Consider the following 18,238-nt stretch of genomic DNA (forward strand, 5'->3'; position numbering starts at 1 on the left):
ATTTTTGTCCTGCACTTCCAGTCTTTTTTTTCACTTGTCGGCACTTTCTGCTTGCTAAAAAATTCTGACATAACCATTGCATAGTTTGACAGTTTGTTTTTTATTTAGATTACATTTGAAGACTGCTCCTGTGTGGCTGGTACAGTGCTGTGCAATCAGTGTTGCATTACATCACCAGACTGCTCACTACTCTGCTCACAATTTGGCTGCTGTGCCACCAGTACTAAGCTGTACTGAAACCGAACAAATCTGGCACAAACCAACAACCATTGTATAACACACCCTCCAATTCTATTTAGAACAAAATAGTAAGCTGTAAAGTCATATAGTCTGGACAACAGATTGTTTTATAAAATAGAGATCATATTGATCGATATCGATAATTATCAAAAATAATCAAAATATACAATTTAACCCTTATGTGGTGTTTGGGTCCCGTTTTCATTTTTTATTGAACGAAAAATGATACAATCAATCAATTTTTCAAACTCAGATTCACTGGCCTTGGCTCATTTTCTGTGAAGAACATATATCAGAAAACGATTTTAATGACTACATGCCGTACACCCCCCCCCTACACATTTGTATTACATATAAGGTGTCCGGGCTAATTGAGATGTGGAAGCTGACGTTCTGTGTACACAACACTCTTCCCTCCTCCTGTCTGGGCACATTTGACTCTCTGTTTTGTGGTAATCTTTAGTTTATCACACTCTTTCTGCTACAAATGGAGTAGATAGAGTATAAATATAGCTTTGCCAGTGTGGTTTCTTATAACAACCGATCAAGGTGGCCAAAAGATACTATGTGCAGAGGGCCCTGTAATTGATTTTGGAAGAGAGAGAAGTTTTTGATGATAATGTTGAGGGATGGCATTCAAAAAAAGAGGTTTCAGAATTTTAGGATCCCATTTCTGAAAATTCAGAGTCTGACAGTGACCCTGAAGCAGGACAAGATTGAGCATCAGCCAGTTCCAAAATGAAGACAAGTCTCCAGATCAGGCCGTCAGCAGCCAGCCACAGGGCCAAGAACAAGAACAAGACAGTCAGCATGGAACAAGTGAGGAAACATGGAAGTCAAAAATTTCGAAATTGAATGGTCTCGCCCAATAAAAGAGTCACCCCGCAGGCTACCAATGTGATAAGGATGCAACCAGGACCAACACTATGGCAGTTACTTACACACAGGACATGAAGTCTTCTATTCAGCTTTTCATCCCAGATTCCATCCACAAAATTATTCTTGTTTTTGGAGAGAGGTGGAAGGAAATGGGCCAAACCCATTTACATGCCTACTTCAGGGTTCTTATCCTTGCTGGAGTTTTCAGGTCTAAAGTCAAGCCTTACAAGTTTGCATACATGGGTGACACAACCCTGGCATCCTATGTGCCAGATGAGGAGGATTCCGGAGGAGAATGCTGCCCTATCCTACAGAATCTGCAGAGCCTGAAGTAAGTGTGTGATGCTGTTCCAGTACATGTTTGGCAACAAGAAGAAGCAGTGCGAAGTGTGGAAGATGGACAGAAAAAAACAATATAGATGCATCAAGGGCAAAAAGTATTTCTGCGACACACACAGTAAAACTCTGCCCCTCATGTGTTGTACAGGTCATTGGCTACAGGTCATAGGGCTGATGCGTTGTCTTGACTGATAGATTTACTCTGTGTTCATATAGCTTGTGTTGTGCACCTGAATGGGTTAAATTTCTGAGTTCAAAAAACTAAAAGACACTAGTTTTGGAAAAACCTTGCTTCACGTGTGAATTTGTTTCCATTCATATCATGATTTTATTATAACTAATTTGCTTTATTATGTTTTTAAATAACCAAATATTTTGTTTATACAACTTGAAATTGGGATGAACATCTGTTGAGTATTTTTACATAAAAGTGTTTGATTGTGAGGGATTAAAAAGCACAAAATGCAACGGGTCCACCGGACCCACAAAACACTGGCTAAGTAACAATAATATCAACACCACACAAGGGTTAAGTGCAGCCCTGGCCATTTTATGCAGTTGCTTAATGACCTATTTTTAGATAAATGGAATCAAACACAACACTTTATTCAACCAAATTTTTACAAAACTGTAAGTGTTGTAAAAAAAGAACACTGGCTTTCTGAACTCTGTGGAAGTTGATGGACCTTTCCTGGGTTTGTACCTTTTCTCTGTGTGTTATCACCAATGTTAACATTTTTAAGCATTTAATTTAATTGTTTTACAGAAGGTTAAACCAGGCCGTGTGCGTCACATGGTTTTATGTCTGCAAGACCAGAATGGCAGCGCACAGTCGGAAATGGTGTAAGGTAATTATTTAAAATGTAATTATATTTACGGTTGAAGTAACTGAATATGTTCTTTGAATACTTATTTTCAGTAACATGTATTAATTGGATGTCTTGTTTTTGTCTTTGTTTTTTGAAGGAGAAAACGTTACAAGGCAGACACACCAGACACTGATGTTCTCAGAGTAGCAGAGGTGTATCCGGACTTTCCTGCAGACCTTGCACCTCTCATTACTACCATGGTAATCAGTGCTGATGTCCCTTTATTTGATTCAGCCTTTGGTAAAGTCGAGGAAGGCAGTCCATTCGCTTTTCAACATTCACTACCAGTCAGTTGGGTAATAATTTGCCATGTGGATTCCCCCTCCTCTGCCATCACTGCCTCTTGACCACTACCATCTCGAGCCCACCTGTGTCTAGTTTGTCTGCAGCCAACAGCAACAACTTGAACTGGAGTGTCTTCCGACAACGCTGGAACAGTCCGGTCAAATTGAAGTTGCCACCAGGGAGCAGAGCGCAACATTTCTAGGAAGTCTGTCATATGAGAGGAGCCACTTCTGCTTTGAGCTTAGCGCAGCGCATCAAGATGGGAACAGCAGCCACAGCCGCCATGAAAAGGGGCCTAGCACTTAACCCATCAGCTATCTGGGAATACTGCAGGATCAAAAACACCAACTTTGGGCCCTGTGGGTTTGTGATTCACCCTGATGCTCCATGGTTGGGCTCTTCTCCAGATGTTGTTGTTTTTGACCTGACAGAGATGCAAACATTTGTTTTGTTGGAGTTAAAATGTCCCTATACTAAGAGTTATGTGAATTGTCGCTATGTAATGACACGATGAGGCTCGAGTCAAGTCACAGCTGCTACTGGCAGGTGAAAGGGCAGCTTCTAATCACTGGCATGGAGTGGTGTGATTTTGTCGTCTATCCAGAGGATGACATTCTTGTCCAACGCATTTATAGAGATACCCGTGTGTGAAACGAACGATTAGGGCAAAGGTTGACCATTTTTACTTTTATGTGTACTTTTCAGGTTGGAGGTCAAACACATTTTGGTTTGTTTGGTTGTCTGAGCTTGTTACTATGTATTTCGTGTTATGTATAGCTTAGTAATTATTCTGTGCACTAATTTTCTATTGTCCTATTTAGCAAATTATTTTCTAACATCTTAACACTATATGCCATGTTGTGGATTAAGTAGCGTAAGAGCTTTTTAAAAACCTATGTTTTGATGCTAAGAATTTAAACTGCACAATAAAAGTACTTTGTTTGAGTATTGCAGTTTGTTCATTAATAAAAATTTCCACAAAAGTGTTTTAATATAATCAGTAGTTAGGAAGTATTGGTTTTATAAAGTATTTTATTTGTGTGCTTTAAAACAAGTACCAAACTTTACAAGGGGAAGGAAATCAGCATTGCTTCCATGAAAACAGCGGCAGCCGGTGTGGGACGTTGGAGGCTTTTACAACGGGTTTGGCATGTTGGTGGCATCCTGCCATCCTATGGACTTATCGTGGCATCTTTGTGGCCACAGTGTGCCAGTGTGTTTTCAAGGTGTTGTATTGATATCACCACATTTGTTTCTCTAATCACGAGTTAAACCACACATACAGTAACCTTATAACTTTTGTATTAAATTGCTTGAAAATGTTTGTTAAATTATGTGAATTTAACACATGAATAATTGAATGTAAATATATAATAGATTTTAAATAACCCGAAAATCTAAGCATTGTTGCAGAAGGGCGGCAGGTGGCATGCCGGCTTAGTGACACCTTGTGGCGGATGTATGCCACTGCAGCTGCCTCAAAGCTGGCGGTAATTAAACAAGGTTTTATTGTAAATAATATGAATAAAACATGAGTAACAGGTAGCTAACAAATCATTTGCCCACACACAGCAACAGGAATGCAGCAACAGCTGTGACATCTTCTTGGTAAGTGCATGCCAGTGAAAGTCCTGCAGCCACCACCGCAATTGCCACTCCTGCTGCCACAAGAAGAGCCAGTAGTTGGTGGAGGTGTCACAAGAAGTGCTAGGACTTGGTGGAGGTTCAGCTTTTATTGGAAATAATGCAATAAAAATATGATTATTTACAAGTAGCTATAGTGTAACAGGCGTCTGTAACAAACAGTTTGCCTAAAAACAGAAACAGCAGTTCACAAAGAGCCGTGGCACCTTCATGGCAAGAGCATGCCAGTGAAAGCACCACATCATGCCACACAGCATGCCACAGAAAGTGCCACAGCATGCCACACAGCATGCCACAGAAAGTGCCACAGCATGCCACACAGCATGCCACAGGGAGTGCCACAGCAGCATGCCACAGGAAGTGCCACAGCAGCATGCCACACAGCATGCCACAGGAAGTGCCGGTGTCAGATGCCGCTGCCACAAATCACAGCATGCCACAGGAAGTGCCGGTGTCAGATGCCGCTGCCACAAATCACAGCATGCCACAGGAAGTGCCGGTGTCAGATGCCGCTGCCACAAATTGAGCTCGGCCCTGCTGCATCTTGGTGAGTTTTGGAGAGAGTTTTTATTTTAAACTGTAGCCTAAAAGTTAGAAAGTGGTTAGAAGTTTGGAAAAGTTGTTGAAAATTTGGCAGAACATTAAACATCTGTTTGAGGCATTATACTCTGTTAGAGTGTAATTTTAATGAGCGTTATCTATTGCAAAATAGCATTTCAACAAATGCCTAAATGAACGTATACACTTTCAGACATAATATTATTTGCGATTAAATAGTGATTAAAAGGTTTTCTTTGTTTGATAGCCCTAGTCATAATTGATAACTAAATAGATATAATTAGTCAGACTTAAATCTAGCTGATTAACAGAGAGCAGACAATAGCCACCCTATAAACTTTTTTATAGGGTCATTTGCAAGCCTGGGTAGACACGAGTAAGCAAAACTAAAAAAGTTAAGGTTAAAATGTACCTTACCAGTGTGGGCAAAAGATATTGCGGTTGATTTGTTAACCCTGCATTTAGTCATGAGTCAATTTTGAAGTTATCCTCAAATGAAGCACCTAGAATTGAGGAATCTATGACCAATGTTAATGGCATTCATCATATTATGATAGACACTGGTATTGCAGAACACCAAAAACGAGTAGAAATGGAAAATATTAAGAGATCATCGCAGGACGGTCCCCAAATTATTCATTATATGTAATCTCATTTTCATGGTCCCACAAAATGTAGAAGCCCTTGTCACACAGTAATTTAGAGGCCGAGGAATCTTTTATATTTGTTCATTTGGTAATGTGCTCTTTCTGGTGAGTGAACCTTTCAACATCGTGGCTGGCAGCATTTAAAATATTCTACACAAAGGCACAAAACTGGTTTTGGAGCCATTTTAAAATGTAACGTTAGTTTTTTTTTTTCTAATTTCTTTCTTGAAAGAACACTGTTTAACCTCCGCATGCAGTTACACAGCACTTTCTTTTATCTACTTCAGCTGAGCTTCCTAAATTTGACTGGGATTTACAGAATCTAAACATAATCGGTAGGATGGATCAAACACACAGGTGTGGATCCTAAATAAATCAGTCCAATTTAGGGGAATTATTTAGAGTAATAGGTCAGGGGCCCTTCACATTCCAGGAGCCATGTGTACCAGCAACAGAGGGTTCAAGGGAACAATACCAGGCCAGCCTTCGGGTCAGACTGGCTGACTGGAAGGGTTTTCAACTGCCACCCACCTGTGCCATCCGGCAACGAGGGCAGCTCGAGGCGCTGATAGCCACTCAAAAGGATGAGGCAGCTGGAAGTTTATTTTGTTTTCGTTTTTTATTTTTAATAAAGATTAACATACAGTTGTGTGGAGGCCGCGGTTGGAACACTGACTCTTTAAACCATCTTCTTTAAAGGCGAGAAGAAGACATCTCCGAGATACAAGACATCAGGACAACGATTGAATGCATTGTGTAAAAAAGAAAAAAGAAAATGAGAGTTTTGTAACCACTGCACATGTCTTATAAGTTCCATATTCATAAGGTGTTCAATATTAGTATTGTTAGACTCTTGGTTCTGCATTGCATGATAATCTTTTATTCTGTGGTTTGATCTCAGTGTAGTGCCTTTACAGGTTATATTAATTTCTAAAAAGACATCTTGTTAATCTAGGTTAGGACTCTTAAAGTCATATTTAGATCATATAATAGTTTCTGGTAGTTGCACATTTATCTTAGCCTTGCACCTCTCGGATAAAGGTGCTTACTTTTCTTAATTCTAGTAGGTTAGAGATTCAGATAGGTTTAGTAGCTTTTTAGCATATACTTGGGTTACTTTACATTTAAGGGGAACATTTGAACTTCATTTGATTTTAATGAGTCACCAACAGAGGGGTCAGTGGGTTACAATATTACATCTTACCATTTACATTTTGTTTAAGGGTTTCAAGACATAACCTTAGTTTAGCCTAGTTATTGGTTTGATTTATTGATCAAAACAGAGGGAGTTGTTAAGAATTAAAAAATATATCTTAGTTGGGGTTACTGAGGAAAGCAGAATGGTGTCTGTCTCCCCCTGCTCCAGCGTAAGATAAACATAGAGTTTTATGGCCCCCGAGGGAGATGGTCAGGCAAGAAGAGTTTCTTTGTTCGAACCAGATTACCCCTCCCTCCCTAACTTAGAGGAGGGCAGACACTATAGTAAAAAGGATGTTCTTCCAAACTTAAATTAGACAGACTTCTCCACCGCGCGGGAAAACAAGATGTTTTCCTAATATACTCTGTCTCCATATTTAATTTCTATGAATTAAATATGCATTTAAACTGTTCTACCTCTCGATCTTCTCACTTGCAACCAAATCCCGAACTGGGAAAGATGGGTTTTCAATAGACATTTAACAGCAAGCTGGTAAAACCCTATCTTCTTCACAACCTTCAAACAGTATGTGAGCTGCCCTAGAGAAGAGGACCCTGGACCTGATGTATACTAACATTAAAGATGCATACATCTCCACTTCTTGACCTAAAATCAATGTTTTGGTGTAATGAGCTCAGATTTTCAGGATGTATTCCTTGAATAGGGTGTAACAATTCTCTCACTGCATGTATTCAAGTTTTTGAAAGTCGCATGCTCTGATTTTTCAAAAGTTTGAAAAATAAAGAAATCAATGTATTTTCCACAAATATTGTTCAAGGCCAACAAAAATGTGGACATTTGTTGATCACATGGAGACTAAATATGTATTTGAGTTTGGTAAAAATCCAGGCGATTTTGACCTATTTACAAGAAATTGAAAGCTACATGTACAAGACTATAAAGTTTAATATTTTTAAGAACGATCATGTACTCTGTGATGGATCAGTGCCTGTTAGAACTTGATTGCTCCCGGACTGTATGCAGTTAGCATTAGCCTAGCCATGGGCTGAATGCTCAGCTGATGCGGCTTGTATTTCATTCATTGTTGTTTGGTTTATAAGTTCTTGAAGACATCTGCAATGTCCTGTGATCTTCTAAAATAATGCATAGATGAATTGGTTTATTATAAAACAGGATGGGGTTTTTCAAATGCTATTTTTGGTGATTTAATAGTAATTTGTATAAGTTTAAAGTTAAAACATCTTATAGGTAAACAGCTAATTTTAATGGGATATTTTGGCCATTAATTAACATTTATAATTGCCAAAAGAATATAATCTAAAGGAATATAATTTATTGGTATAACATTCACAAATTAGATCATATAAATTAAAAGAAATGTAATGTGTACTTATTTATAATTAGAATATTAAGGTATTTAAACATTTTGATGATGCACTGTAGAGTTTGCATGGTGATGTTTATTATTTATGGGATACAAGTAGAGACATTTTAATTTGCATTTATTTCTTTAAGGTTGGGTATCAGTTTGTTGTTTTTCTTGTATAAATATTAATTGACTGAGAAATTCTTAACATGATTTTGTAATTTATTTCTTATTTGTTAGTTTGCTTTAAGGTTTTTACCTGCATTGAGACCATTTTGATCACCTGTCTTCACAAGCATATTCAAAAATAAAGAGAAGAAAAAAGGAATCTTGTTGGTTATTGAGTGGAATCCAGCTGTTTAGAACTGCATAATCTCTCCCATCCTTTTCAAGTGGGGAAGCTGCACAAATTGAAGGCATAACTTGACACGGTTTTATCATCAGCTTGCTGATTTTGATTAATACCAGGCATTTGCTGAACTGCAATCAGGGCAATGTGGCTATAGGAAAAGGGTTGGAAAACACCTAAAGTGAACTACACATTTGTTCACTTCATTTAGCCCATGCCCTGACCAGAGGTTTGTTTGGATAATTGATTAGCAGGCAAGCCACTGCAAAAAGTTAATTAATGGTGCCAACAATATATAAAGGAATAACTGAATCAAAGAGTTTGTTTTCTTTATCTCGACGGATTACCCACTCAATGTGAACTCACAGACGTGCGATTTTCTGTGTCTGGAGAACATGTTTAGGTTGAGAACAAGCAAAAACACATTCAAAATATATAAGGATCCATATTTATTTAGTTATTTATTTCAAACAGATTTTTATAAACAAAAGTATCCAGTAGATAAAGAGAATATATTATATATATATATATATATATATATATATATATATATATATAAAAACCAAGAACAGAACAGAATACCACTACTTTTTGGTTTGTTAATTTATTCCTAGTCCTTTTCACTTCAACCCTTATCTCAGTTTAATAAAATATATATATTTCAATGGAACACAGAAGTTGTTATTCACCATTCTTCTCCAATGCGGTGTAAGCTTGAATTTGTCTTGACGAATATTTACAAGCCATTGTCTTTTTAAGTCAGGATCGCCTGGAAATCCGCACAAATGAGCCCCAGCCAGGAAAATATTCGCAACAACTTTCTGCCCCCACTTCAGGCATGTTATTTTATATATTTGTAAACCATGTACTAAAATCCGTTCATCCGTCGTCTTCCGCTTATCCGGGGTCGGGTCACGGGAGTAGCAGCTTCAGTAGGGAGGCCCAGACGTCCCTCTACCCAGCCACTTGGGACAGCTCCTCTGGGGGAATCCCAAGGCGCTCCTAGGCCAGCCGAGAGACATAGTCCCTCCAGCGTGTCCTGGGTCTACCCCTGGGCCTCCTACCGGTGGGTCGTGCCCAGAACACCTCACCAGGGAGGCGAAAAATCAAATTTTTTTATTTTTAGAAAAACTTTGGCAAAATCGAAGTGGGCAGGCAGACCAATGGTCCACAGCTGAAGCCATCCAGGAGATGAACAGATACTTGGCAGAGGGTCCCAGGATCCTATAATATACTTGAAAAACCAAATAGCAATCCATCCAAACCTCTTCTGCCTTTCATTACATTTTCTGTACTCCACTGCTCTGTTGATGAGCAGTGGAGCGTGGCGAGGCCTGTTCTTTCTGAAGTTGATGATGATCTCCTTCGTTTTCTTCACGTTCAGGATCAGGCTGTTGTCTCTGCACCGGCCCGCCAGCTGCTCCACCTCCTCTTTGTAGTCCTGGTCGTTGTCGTTTCTGATCAGGCCCACCACTGTTGTGTCGTCTGCAAACTTCACGATGTGATTGGTGGTGAACCTGGGGACGCAGTCGTGTGTCATCATAGTGAGCAGCAGGGGGCTCAGCCAGTTGCGAAGGGGTGAGCTGAAGCCCAGATGTTCCAGTTTTTCCACCAGATGCTGTAGGATGATGGTGTTGAACGCTGAACTGAAGTCCAGGAACATGCTCAAGGGGGTGGGCGTGGGTGGGTTTGGAACCCGTTAATAACTGCTGGCAGTTCTAGTTATTTATTTGTTTCTGTTAGAGAAATGTTTGCGCTTTTATAAGAGAGGAAGTTAATATATATTTGTTTTATGGTTATTATGTTTTTATGATACACATTATTGTTTATGCTGTCTTAAAAAAGATAATGCAAGTTATACATTAAAATAGATGACATTAAGGAACTGACTTGGTGTTTCTCCAGAACACTACAGTAAAATTATCAAATATGAATTCTGGTTATAGCATTTTCCCTTGTGAACCTTTCACATAATATGTGAATATCGTCTCTTTATTTAATTGCTGAAAATGAGTCAGAAAAACATCCTGTATAGGCATTATAAGAAACTTTGACTTTCTGTTGGCTCACATGACTGCGGTATTTCACTTCAGTCCCTCATTTTAAAACAGCCTTTTGCCGGCAAACACTGTCCCTGGAAATATACCTGATTTTAGCATTGTATGAATGAGAACCAAATATTACACGCAACAATAACAGCTGGTAGCACTGTGGTAGGAGGCAGAAGTAGAAGCAGAGGCAGCAGAGTTTGGAACTAAATATTTGGTTTGGGGCTAAATATCCGGCCGTCCGTCTTCTTCCGCTTATCCGGGGTCGGGTCGCGGGGGTAGCAGCTTCAGTAGGGAGGCCCAGACGTCCCTCTCCCCAGCCACTTGGGCCAGCTCCTCAGGAGGAATCCCAAGGCGTTCCCAGGCCAGCCGGGAGACATAGTCCCTCCAGCGTGTCCTGGGTCTTCCCCTGGGCCTCCTCCCGGTGGGACGTGCCCGGAACACCTCACCAGGGAGGCGTCCAGGAGGCATCCTGACCAGATGCCCGAGCCACCTCAACTGGCTCCTCTCGACGTGGAGGAGCAGCGGCTCTACTCTGAGTCCTCCCCGGATGACTGAGCTCCTCACCCTATCTCTAAGGGAGAGCCCAGACACACTACGGAGAAAACTCATTTCAGCCGCTTGTATCCGGGATCTTGTTCTTTCGGTCACGACCCAAAGCTTGTGACCATAGATGAGGGTAGGAACGTAGATTGACCGGTAAATCGAGAGCTTCGCCTTTTGGCTCAGCTCTCTCTTCACCACAACGGATCGGTACAGCGCCCGCTTCACAGCAGACGCTGCACCAATCCGCCTGTCGATCTCCCGCTCCATCCTCCCCTCATTCGTGAACAAGACCCCAAGATACTTGAACTCCTCCACTAGGGGCAGGACATCCTCCCCAACCCGGAGAAGGCACTCTACCCTTTTCCGGTTCAAGACCATGGTCTCGGATTTGGAGGCACTGATTTTCATCCCGGCCGCTTCGCACTCGGCTGCGAACCGCTCCAGTGAGAGCTGTAGATCACGCCCTGATGAAGCCAATAGGACCACGTCATCCGCGAATAGCAGAGACGCAATCCTAAGGCCACCAAAACGGATCCCCTCAACACCTTGGCTGCGCCTAGAAATTCTGTCCATAAAAGTTATGAACAGAATCGGTGACAAAGGGCAACCTTGGTGGAGTTCCAACTCTCACCGGAAACGAGTCCGACTTACTGTCGGCAATGCGGACCAGACTCTGACACCGGTCGTACAGAGACCTGACAGCCCTTATTAAAGGGTCCGGTACTCCATACTCCCGGAGTACCCCCCACAGGATCCCCCGGGGGACACGGTCGAATGCCTTCTCCAGATCCACAAAACACATGTAGACTGGTTGGGCAAACTCCCATGCCCCCTCAAGAATCCTGCTGAGGGTATAGAGCTGGTCCAGTGTTCCACGGCCAGGACGAAAACCACACTGCTCTTCCTGAATCCGAGATTCGACTATCCGACGGACCCTCCTTTCCAGAACCCCTGAATAGACCTTACCAGGGAGGCTTAAGAGTGTGATTCCCCTGTAGTTGGAACACACCCTCCGGTCCCCCTTTTTAAATAGGGGGACCACCACCCCAGTCTGCCAATCCAGAGGAACTGCCCCCGATGTCCACGCAATGTTGCAGAGCCGCGTTAACCAACACAGCCCCACAACATCCAGAGCCTTAAGGTACTCAGGGCGAATCTCATCCACCCCCGGGGCCTTGCCACCGAGGAGCTTTTTAACAACCTCGGCAACCTCAGCCCCAGAGATGGGAGAACCCGACCCAGAGTCCTCAGGCTCTGCTTCCTCAATGGAAGACGTGTTGGTGGGATTAAGGAGGTCAAAAGTAGCCGGTCAACGGCGGCAAATCGCCGTCTATAGCAGCTCTTGCCGCCGCCTACATTTCCCCGATCCCAAAATCAGTTCAGCTACATCCCAAAAATCACCTTTGCATCTGTCTCTGCTGAGAGCAACATTAACGAGTGATTGGGTTCCTTGCTCCAACCGAGATGCTACTTTTCCGATCAAAACACAGACCGGTGTTATGCCGAAAAGTGCATGCCTGCCGAGATATGCATCCCCTGTCGCGGGAGCACGCCTCGCTCTGTACAACTGAATATCGACGAAGAAAACGGATTAAAATATGACCAACGCAGTTACTTGTTCTTAAATTAATGATATCAAAACGTTTTATTAAACCTCTTGTGGGGGGAAAAAAACTGTTATTTGGCAGATTCGTTTACAAAATTATGGGTGTTATGAACAACATTAAATCCAAAGTTTTTATCGGAGGTACGGCTGATTTATTTGTTGTGGTCTCTTCTCATTCACACAACAATAAACCGTGAGAGCCGACGTGAGTTTTGAAACTGCAAAGCTTTGTCTTAAGCGGAAGATCAAACACACATCTACACAGCTCAGCGTTCATAGACCAGTGTGATGCATTCGGAAGCAACAGAAAGCTATGGTGCATTCAGGAGCACCATAGTGCTCCCGGACTGTATGCTGTCTCCATATTTAATTTCTATGAAACAGTGTGGGCTATACAATAGTGAATGCTCTATAATTGTATTTCTGATATTTTTTGATTATGCACATCTGTTAGCTTTTTATTCTGAAAAATCTATAATATTACATAAATTATTATATTACAGCAGCAAATTATCAAAGTTTTTCAGGGGATGCATTTTGTGTTCGTCTCTAGAATCCTCACCGATGATATGATACCGTGTGTGTGATGAGTGCAAGTGAAATTAAACTGAGATAAAAGATTTCAAAGAGCGATATGACTGAAATAAATTCAAGATGTAAATTCAATTTCAAATTCCAACCCTGTATTTTTATCATAAAAATTCGACTTTGTTCGTGAAGAAATGTTACAATCGTTTTTAGAACAGAACTGTGAATAATAATAAGATGAAGAGACCTCGCCTAATCTGATCTGTTTTATGTGGTGCTAGTAATTCAAATTAAACTAATTTTATGCAAATGGAGATTACCTTACCTTGTTAAAACATGATGATATCATGTGAAAAAATAATGTTTTAAGAATAATAATAAAAAAACTAAGGTTGTTTTTGAAGAATTGATTATTCACTTCTTTTTTTCCTTTTATTCAATTTGAAACATGCACTCTGGCTCAATTGTTTAAATTATCACCCGTCTTGAAAGCTTCCAAAATACATCAGGGAGACTATTTTTCAAAATTCTCCCCTCCTCATTTTATGTCTTCCTAGCTGGCTGTTCTGGTCTCAGTGAATAATGAAATGTCAGATTAAACATTCACAAGGTGAAGAAAATAGTTCTGATGCTTGGTTTTCACTCAGAACAGCAAATAATGGCTGTGTCCATTATATAATACATTGGTGTCTACAGGACACCGATGTATTATATTAACTCAGCCAAGTTCACTGTTAAATGTTTTGGAGAGTTCAGTGTAAGTGTTAAACGTGTAATAATAATAATAATGATAAGATTTCCATATATGAGCTTTTGTTAAAGCTCAGCTCTGGGGTTCCTACCGCTCTGGAGAATCACAGCTTTCTTATCCTTAGACAACGAGTGTTCCAGTTTGTATCCACAGCCATGCCCAGTCAGCTCCTGACATTTCTCATCAAACGTCTTTTTGTGATGCGGACGAACAAACTGGTAGAACCCTGTGACAGAGAAGCAGTGGGAGAAATCCTGTCTGAATTCCACAAGGAAAAGAATCATGACAGACAATGACATGTTGGAGCCATGTTTCCAGCAGAAATGGTTTTACACTGTATCAGTAGAACACACCTCGGAGCAGACTGTGAGCGTTAGGATCTTCAGCTAAAACAGCCGTCTCAGTCAGCAGGACACTCAGGTCATCTGTCTTCTTGTAGCTTTGCAGAGCCTCAACAACGCGGACAAAGCTCATCTTGCTCAGAGACTTCTTCATGTCTGCCAGGAACTGTTTCGCTCTGCTGGCTTTACACTCGTCAGAAATATCCTCAGCGACGCTAACCTTCTTTAAGAACAAGGTAGAAAATACACTCATCACATATCGATGCAAACACATTTGTGCGTTTTGTAAGAGCAGGAAGGATTGATTTGTGACTTCAAACTTTGAACTTTAAATGCATTTGGACCGATTCCTTTTTAATGCACCAATCTGATAACCTGGCCAACCAGATTGATAATGTGTAGCACTCAGTTCTGCACGTTATCAGCCTGGGTCTGCTCCCATTAAATCCGTCCAGGGAAAGAAGGGACATTCAGCAGAACTCTGAGCTGATTGGACAAAATCACACCTAGTGCCTGCCTATCAAAGGTTGCCTTTAGCTAATGACGGTATCAAATTAAGATGTAAGCAGCACATTCACAGGATACCCACAAAAAGGTAAGCAAGTCCAGGCACTTCTCGCTGTTCTTTAAAAGAAAAAATGGTGGATTCTCACAAAACAGATGTGATGGCAGCAGCTGCGTGTGCATCCTCCTGAGCTGCCATGTTTATGTTGGTTTTGCTGTGGGCTCAGCAGCTCTTGCTTTCATCACAGCTGGTGTGTCCTGCCCTGCCTTAAACCATAATAGTGCAATGTGATTGGGCCAAACTGTTTTTGGTTCAGACACAAATGGTTGAAATGGGAGCAGTACTAGATGGATTCTTGTGTGTTTGTGAACACATAAATACAGCGAGAATTTATCTTGCAGGCAAGGTTACTAGTTTGAGCAAACGTGAAATCCAAACAGTCATAAAAAACATCAAAGCAAGCAAAACAAACCACCTAAATGACAACATTCACTTTCCAATGCAGTTTTACCACAGACTTTTTGAACACCCAGAAGACCATGTCAAAGATCTACCAGGGCAGTTATGAGGGAATGAAAAGATCATTCATTTACTCTGTTGTACAGTCCTTGTAAAAATTTAGATTTAGTGCTTTAACATGTTGTATTCACATCACATTCCTTGAACACACATTCAGTCTCCATAGTGAGACCAGAAGGCACATGCAGTCTAACTGTTACCCTGAAGTTTAGGAACATTCAATAAAATAGAGAAAGAAAAATTACTCCAGGCCTGGCTCCCCACTCTGGAGCCAGCCCTGGAGGTGAGGAGCCACTCTGGAGCCAGGCCTGGAGGTAGGCACGTTGGCGAGCGCCTGGTGGCCGGCCTTTCGCCCATGGAGCCCGGCCTGGCTGGCTCAGCCTGAAGAGGTAATATGGGTCCCCCTTCCGATGGGCTCACCACCTGTCAGAGGGGCCAAAGGGGTCGGGTGCATTGTACAATGGGTGGCAGTCAAGGGCGGGGACCTTGGCGTCCCGATCCTCGGCTGCAGAAGCTGGCTCTTGGGACGTGGAATGTCACCTCTCTGGTGGGGAAGGAGCCTGAGCTAGTGGGCGAGGTTGAGAGGTTCCGGCTAGAGATAGTCAGGCTCACCTTGACGCACCGCTCTGGCTCTGGAAGCAGTCTCCTTGAGAGGGGTTAGACATTTTTTCACTCTGGAGTTGCCCCTGGTGAGAGTCGCCGAGCTGAAGTGGGCATACTTGTTGCCCCTCATCTCGGTGCCTGTACGTTGGAGTTCACCCCGGTGAACGAGAGGGTGGCCTTCCTCCACATACTTGTGGGGGGACGGGTTCTGACTGCCAAACGGCAGTTCAGATTACCCACCCTTTTTGGAGTCCTTGGAGGGGGTACTGGAGAGTGCCCCTTCTGGGGAGTCCCTCGTTTTGCTGGGGGACTTCAACGCTCACGTGGGCAATGACAGTGAAACCTGGAAAGGCGTGGTTGGGAGGAATGGCCCACCTGATCTGAACTCGAGTGGTGTTCTGTTGTTGGACTTCTGTGCTTGTCATGGATTGTCCATCACGAACACAATGTTCAAGCATAAGGGTGTCCACATGTGCTCTTGGCACCAAGACACCCTAGGCCGTAGTTCAATGATCGACTTTGTTGTCATTTCATCTGATCTGCGGCCGCATGTCTTGGACACTTGGGTGAAGAGAGGGGCGGAGCTCTCCACCGACCACTACTTGGTGGTGAGCTGGCTCCGATGGTGGGGGAGGAAGCCGGTCAGACCTGGTCGGCCCAAACGTATTGTGAGGGTTTGCTGGGAACATCTGGCAGAGTCCCCCATTAGACGGAGCTTTAACTCCCACCTCCGGGAGAGCTTTGAACACGTACCGAGGGAGGCGGGGGACATTGAGTCTGAGTGGACCATGTTCCTCGCCTCTATTGTCGAGGCGGCTAGTCGGAGCTGTGGCTGCAAGCAACCCTCGAACGGCGGCAACCCTCAAACACGCTGGTGGACACCAGCGGTGAGGGAAGCCGTCAAGCTGAAGAAGGAGTCCTATCGGGCTTCTCTGGAAGCAGCTGATGTGTACCGGTAGTTGAAGCAAAAAACTCGGACGTGGGAAGAGTTTGGAGAGGCCATGACTTCCGTATGGCTTTGAAGCGATTTTGGTCCACTATCCGGCGTCTCTGGAGGGGGAAGCAGTGCAGTACCAACACTGTTTATAGTGGGGGTGGTGTGCTGCTGACCTCGACTTGGGACGTCGTGCGTCGGTGGGCGGAATACTTAACCCATCGTCGGTGGGCGGAACACGTCTTCCATTGCGGAAGCAGAGCCTGAGGACTCTGGGGCTGTGTCTCATTCTGCCTACTTCTACACTTCGAACACTTAGTTTTAAGTATATAGTGTAGATAACACAAAAAGTCAGTGCACTGAAGGTACACTGACACAGATGACCCCCTAAAAATGGGCACAAAATGCAGTGTGTAACGATGGACCATACTCGCACTAAACAGACGCCATCTTGACTACAAAGCGGAAAGGGAGGGGCTAGGGACGTCGGGAAGATGTTCCCATTTTTAAAATAATGGCGGACAATTCAGCCGAGACAGCCGGAGCTGCGACACCGCAATCATTTAAATGTAAGTAATGGTGGTAATACGAGGCATTGTACTCGATAGGTGTTTGTAAAATACACGAACATACCTCATATTCAGCCAATATTTGGAGGATCCTGCGTTGACGTCGGAGGCAATGTATTTTCCACATGCTGTGAATGTAAACGATTGTTGTTTGTAAACAAACGCTGCCATATATTTTTGGCGGGCTGAAAAATTTGCGTTCACGTGTGTTGCGTTCGTCACGTCATCCCGTCATTTCCAGTAAGCGTTTTAACATAAGTGTTCCTTTTGGAACACTACTAACGGTCGAAGGTGGGCACTACGGCAGTAAGTGGTCAGTGTACATCAGCAGTGCACTGACGGAAGTATTCGAAATGAGACACAGTCTGGGTCGGGTTCTCCCATCTCTGGTGCTGAGGTCGCCAAGGTTGTTAAAAAGCTCCTCGGTGGCACGGCCCTGGGGGTGGATGAGATTCTCCCTTAGTACCTTAAGGCTGTGGATGTTGTGGGGCTGTCTTGGTTAACGCGGCTTTGCAGCATTGCGTGGACATCAGGGGCAGTTCCCCTGGATTGGCAAACTGGGGTGGTGGTCCCCCTATTTAAAAAGGGGGAGTGGAGGGTGCGTTTCAACTACAGAGGAATCACACTCTTAAGCCTCCCTGGTAAGGTCTATTCTGGGGTTCTGGAAAGGTGGGTCCGTCGGACAGTCGAATCTCGGATTCAGGAAGAGCAGCGTGGTTTTCGTCCTGACCGTGGAACACTGGATCAGCTCTATACCCTCAGCAGGATTCTGGAGGGGGCATGGGAGTTTGCCCAACCAGTCTACATGTGCTTTGTGGATCTGGAGAAGGCAATCGACCGTGTCCCTCGGGGGGGTCCTGTGGGGGGTACTCTGGGAGTATGGAGAACCGGCCCTTATATAAGCCCTTTTATAACCGCCAGTAAGTCGGACTCGTTTCCGGTGAGAGTTTGAC

At 43.1% G+C, this 18,238-nt stretch overlaps 1 protein-coding gene and 1 long non-coding RNA gene across 7 annotated transcripts in view; one reads left to right on the forward strand and one right to left on the reverse strand.

The window, feature by feature from the left end:
* LOC118561199 overlaps positions 1–3,262 on the forward strand; it is a 4,543-nt gene extending 1,281 nt beyond the window's left edge. For 2 of the 3 annotated variants that reach the window (XR_004929863.1, XR_004929862.1), the window contains exons 2-4: positions 109–271; positions 2,225–2,306; positions 2,425–3,262. This is a non-coding gene — a long non-coding RNA (uncharacterized LOC118561199). Of the gene's footprint in view, positions 272–2,224; positions 2,307–2,424 lie in introns of all 3 variants that reach the window. The other variant, XR_004929861.1, reaches the window with a different exon arrangement.
* The window catches only part of rtel1 (regulator of telomere elongation helicase 1), a 100,356-nt gene that overhangs the window by 10,318 nt on the left and 71,800 nt on the right, over positions 1–18,238 (reverse strand). For all 4 annotated transcript variants that reach the window (XM_036133135.1, XM_036133136.1, XM_036133137.1 and 1 more), the window contains 2 exons: positions 14,168–14,378; positions 13,906–14,040 (listed from right to left, as the gene is read on the reverse strand). In XM_036133135.1, coding sequence (XP_035989028.1) covers positions 13,906–14,040; positions 14,168–14,378 — 346 coding nt within the window. The remainder of the gene's footprint in view (positions 1–13,905; positions 14,041–14,167; positions 14,379–18,238) is intronic.

This window comes from Fundulus heteroclitus, unplaced genomic scaffold (assembly GCF_011125445.2).
Source record: "Fundulus heteroclitus isolate FHET01 unplaced genomic scaffold, MU-UCD_Fhet_4.1 scaffold_58, whole genome shotgun sequence".
In the NCBI taxonomy this organism is placed as follows: Eukaryota; Metazoa; Chordata; class Actinopteri; order Cyprinodontiformes; family Fundulidae; genus Fundulus; species Fundulus heteroclitus.